The sequence below is a fragment of the Phoenix dactylifera genome, chromosome 6 (genome assembly GCF_051530095.1).
Source record: "Phoenix dactylifera cultivar Ajwa chromosome 6, Ajwa_hap1_PhDact_Kaust_v1.1, whole genome shotgun sequence".
Classification (NCBI taxonomy): Eukaryota; Viridiplantae; Streptophyta; class Magnoliopsida; order Arecales; family Arecaceae; genus Phoenix; species Phoenix dactylifera.
The window spans coordinates 7,629,980-7,634,760 of NC_143195.1; the positions used below are offsets into that span (position 1 = coordinate 7,629,980).

The 4,781-nt window shown below is 52.8% G+C and overlaps 1 protein-coding gene across 1 annotated transcript; it reads left to right on the forward strand.

The window, feature by feature from the left end:
* Positions 1–1,463: 1,463 nt before the first annotated feature.
* Positions 1,464–4,081, forward strand: LOC120109293 (ACT domain-containing protein ACR8-like). The gene is made up of 4 exons (XM_039123047.3): positions 1,464–1,780; positions 2,123–2,942; positions 3,093–3,197; positions 3,326–4,081. The coding sequence occupies exons 1-4, from the start codon at positions 1,728–1,730 to the stop codon at positions 3,689–3,691; spliced, it is 1,344 nt and encodes a 447-aa protein (XP_038978975.3). The 5' UTR covers positions 1,464–1,727; the 3' UTR covers positions 3,692–4,081.
* Positions 4,082–4,781: the final 700 nt, after the last annotated feature.

Sequence of the window (4,781 nt, forward strand, 5' to 3'; positions counted from 1 at the left end):
TTTCTCTTCCCCACCTCCTTCATCCTTCCGCCTCACGGTACGTCCCCACGCGATCCACTTTTCCTCTCTTCAATCAATCAACGCCCCTTCCTTGCGCCTAAAAGCCAAATTCCTCTCCCCTTTTTTATCTTTCGCTCATTTTTATTTTTTATTTTTATTTTTATTTTTATCGATCTTAACGGCTGCTCCCGTCCCTCACGGAAGACCTGTCCCCCAATTTAATATCCGCCAATTTAAAGAAATGATTTAATTCGGTTGGGGGATAAGAATTCGGTCGGGCGAGCGACGCGTGTGCGACGCAGCACGTGGTCTCTGACAAGAGCAAGTCACGTGACTGTCCGCAGCCGACACGAGTCCCTCCTCGTTTTAATGGCGGCACATGCCCGAGCGCGTACATCCACGCCGCTCTCCCCACCAATCGAGGTGGCGCGCGCCCGAACCAACTCGTACACGACACGTCGCCACCAAGTCCGTGTGGCCAGCCGCTTTGGGCAACCCATTCGAGAGGTCCGGTCCAGGACCAACGCCAGGAGCAGGCCGTTCAAAACCACCGAATTGATCGCACGTGGTGGGTCCCACGGCCTGCGCGAGGACACCCGTCACCGGACCGCAAGCGGACACTCTAATATTCTTTAGTCGCCCGCAAAAACGCCATCAATGCTTCCTAAACAATGTTATGCTGCCCGCGGGTGGAATATTCCAAAGACTAGGTTAGATCCTCTCTTAACTTACACGTGGCACCAGCAGGGGATCCCCACGTCAAGTGGAGAAGGTTCCGGACCAAGTTCGACGGGCAACCGTCCTTCAAGGCGGGGACTTCTTGGTAAGAAGAAACGGTTACCACTTAACACCAGCGAATTAGTTAGGCGGCAGACGAGGGCCGGTGGACGAGACCAGTTTGGACGTAGCTCTGGGCTCGTTGGATCCGGGGATAGGAGGGACAAATGGGTCGGCAGGGAGCCCGGAGGCAGGTTAGTTAGGAAGCCGGCCGCGGAGATCGGAGCACCTGGACCGCAACGGCCGTAACGACGCGAGGAAATGGCATGGGATCCGACACGGGCGGTGGAGGGGTCCCTAATTCCGGTCGGCCCGTTCCACCCACTCGCAATGCCACGTGGAGTCACCGTGGGCCCCACCACCCTCCCCTCCCAAACCCCACTCAGGTATGTACTACGTATTATTATATGATGGTATATGATACATCGATGACTCGTATTGGATTTGGAGGGTAGCTTGAGGAATAAGCAAAAGGAAGTGGGAGTCGGGGAGGAGTGGGTGTGCCGTCTACGTGGCAAGATCCCCGGGGTGGGGGCGGGGGGGTGGGGGTGTTGGGACGGTGGCTGCCCGGGTTGGTTGACCGGGGTCGGGGTAAATAGCTGGCGGGTTGGTCAGCCCGACGGTCCGTCTTGGCGTGGAGACGTGGGTTTGATGTTTAAATATATGTGCCACCTCCTCCTCCCCTTGTGACCACCGCGAAACGCGTGCTTTACCCCCTGGAGCTAGAGAGAGAGAGAGAGAGAGAGAGAGAGAGAGAGAGAGAGGGGCGACCGAAACATTGGTTCAATTCTTGCTCCAGCTGTAGTTATTTCGTCTCGTCCGGGGTCTGTTCGTTTGATGTTAAGAGAGGAGAGAGGGAGAGAATTTAAATTAGAAGAGGAAGAAGGGGAGGGAGAAGGGAGTCTCAAAAAGGGCGTGATTTCAAGAAGAGGATCAGAAGGGCAAAAGAGATGGAATGGCCGGCATGTTTGGATGAGTTCCTCAGTCGGATGAATACTCCCAGGTCAGTTCCCCTGCTCTCTATACTCTCCTCATGTCTTTTGAGTTTCCGTACCCGTTTCTGGTTTCCTCGTTTCAGAACTATCTCAGTCTTCATGAACCTATTTTCTTAATTCATGTTTCATAGTTCTCTGTTTTCTTAATGTCGTCTTCTTCCTTCGGCCCTTGCGTTTCTCGAACTCAATTTTTATTTTGCTCTTTAAACTTTCTCACTGTTCTCCTCTTTGTCCGGTTTCCGCGTTCAGTATCGGAAATCCCAATTCTTTCGCCTAACACCACCCGCTATTTCGTTTATTTTTTCTTCTTTCTTTCTTGACTCCTCTCTTGTTTGCGTTCTTGTTTGCAGAGTCGTCATCGACAATGCCGTCTGCCCCACCGCGACGCTGGTCAAGGTGGACAGCGCTCGGAAGCACGGAGTGCTCCTGGAGGCGGTCCAGGTCCTCACCGACCTCGATCTTTCCATCAACAAGGGCTACATATCCTCCGACGGCCGCTGGTTCATGGACGTCTTCCACGTCACCGACCCCCTCGGCCGCAAGCTCACCGACGACTCCGTCATCTCCTACATCGAGCATTCCCTCACCCCCGGCGCCGCCCCCCGCTCCGGCGCTGCCGCCCTCGACGGCCTCACCGCTCTCGAGCTGACCGGCACCGACCGCCCTGGCCTCCTATCCGAGGTCTTCGCCGTCCTCGCCGACCTCGGCTGCGGCGTCGTCGAGGCCAAGGTCTGGACCCACAACGGCCGGATCGCCGCGCTCATCTTCATCCGGGACGAGGATTCTGGGTCCCCGATCGAGGACGCCCACCGGATCCGCCGCGTCGAGGCCCGCCTCCGCCACGTCCTCAAGGGCCACCGCGACGACGTCCGCGGCGCCAAGACCACCACCGTGCCCTCGCCGTCGCTCACCCACTCCGATCGCCGCCTCCACCAGCTGATGTTCGCCGACCGCGATTACGAGCGGATCTCCTCCGCCGAGGCCGCCTCTTCGTCGTCATCGCAGCCGTCCATTTCAGTCCAGAACTGGCTCGAGCGCGGGTACTCGATCGTCAACATCCAGTGCCGCGATCGCCCCAAGCTCCTCTTCGACATCGTGTGTACCCTCACCGACATGGAGTATGTGGTGTTCCACGGCACCATTGACACCGATGGCGATCGAGCCCACGAGGTATTTTTTTTTTCTGCTTTTTCCCAACTACTTTTGGGCTTCTCCCATTTTCAGGCTAAATTTGGATTTTTCTAGGCGATCTTTTTGGTTTTTTTCTTTGGATTTTTCTTGAATTTTGGTTAAATTTCGATCTTTTTTGGTGTTTTACAGGAATTTTACATCAGGCATTCAGATGGGAGCCCCATCAGTTCGGAAGCAGAGCGGCAGCGTGTGATCCAATGCTTGCAAGCTGCCATTGAGCGCAGAGCATCCGAGGTACCTTCCTTCCCGTTTTTGTAATACAACTAGCTTCGATTCCTCCCAAAAGAGACAGCCTATAGGCATCCGATTCTTTAATTGCAGCTAGAATTTGATTTGGTTCCTCGTGTGTGGGTGAATCCCAGGGGTTGAGATTGGAGCTGTGCGCAATGGACCGGCGAGGCCTGCTTGCCGACGTGACCCGGACCTTCCGGGAGAACGGCCTCTCGGTGACGAGAGCCGAGGTCTCGACCAAAGGCCAAATGGCGATTAATGTGTTCTACGTCACCGACGCCGCCGGCCACCCGGCTGACCCCAAGATTATCCACGCCGTGATCGAGAAGATCGGCAGCAAGAGCCTCAAGGTAAATGAGGAGCGTCCGCCGCCGTCGTGCCAGAAGAGGCCGGCCGGCGATGAGCCTGCGGCCGGTGGTGGGGCCGGGCTGTTCTACCTGGGGAGCTTCGTGAAGAGGAATCTCTACAACCTGGGCCTCATCAGATCCTGTTCCTAAGAACAGCAACAGAATGTGTACCAATTGGGTGTAGCCAGTATTATACCTTGCTTCCTTTTGGGTTTGCTCTTGTTTGATTTGGTATTTTTGTACATAAGAAGGCAAGAAAAAAAGGTCATAAAAGCTAGTAGGGGTATGAGGAAATGGTTGATGGTTGGAATTTAGGGGTCCACTCCATACGTTGTTGTAAAAGAGAAGAAACTTCTAAAAGGCTAAAAGAGAGCATATACGCAGAAAAAGCTGGGCAGAGAGATTTATTATTGGGCGTGTTGTTGCTGAAATTGCTGGTGTCCAGCTTTGGGTCAGTGGGGTCCAAATTGTCTCTCTTTGTTACATTACACATGTACACGTTTGTACATAAACGAATGAACAATTTTCTTCCTCTCCCTATACCGTGATTTGGTTTCTAGAATTCTTTCTCCTGGTCGCCAAAACGTGGCTTTACTCGGTCTTTGGAGGAGACCATAGACTGGCTAGATTCTAACCAACCAACGGCTTTCACACCTATTTGCAGGTGGGAAAGAGACTTGGGAGAAGGGAGAAAGGGACCGGAAGGGATTGTGGTTCCTAGGGGAACAGGATGTGCGATTTCTCCGCCGCCCATTCAGTGGTTTTTTGCTGTTCTGGCATGTGTGCGGCCCCTTTGCTCATTGATGACGATGATAGTGGGATTAAAATTTGTACTTTTGACTTGGAGAGCTGTGGATGCATTCCACGGAGGCTGCAGCATGACATAAGATTGTTTGGCTGGGCAGAACGGAAAAACAGGACACATTCAGTGCAAAAATTGGCCGTCAACTGAATTATACAATTTCTTTAACATTTGAGAGTGAACTGCTGACACTTCAAGATTATTATTGATTATATTTCAAAGGAAAATAGTGTGCATCTGAAATGCTGTAATACTCCTTACCATGTATAAGGGGACAGGGGCTGTACCATGGATCTGAAAGAAGGATTCATCTTCCTTTGCACCATTTGATCGTGCATGGTTGCACCAAGATTTGTGCAAATGGATGAATGAAGGTGTTTGAAGTGCTTGGATATCCATGCAGAGCACGATCCAATGGTCATCATCATGAAAAAATAT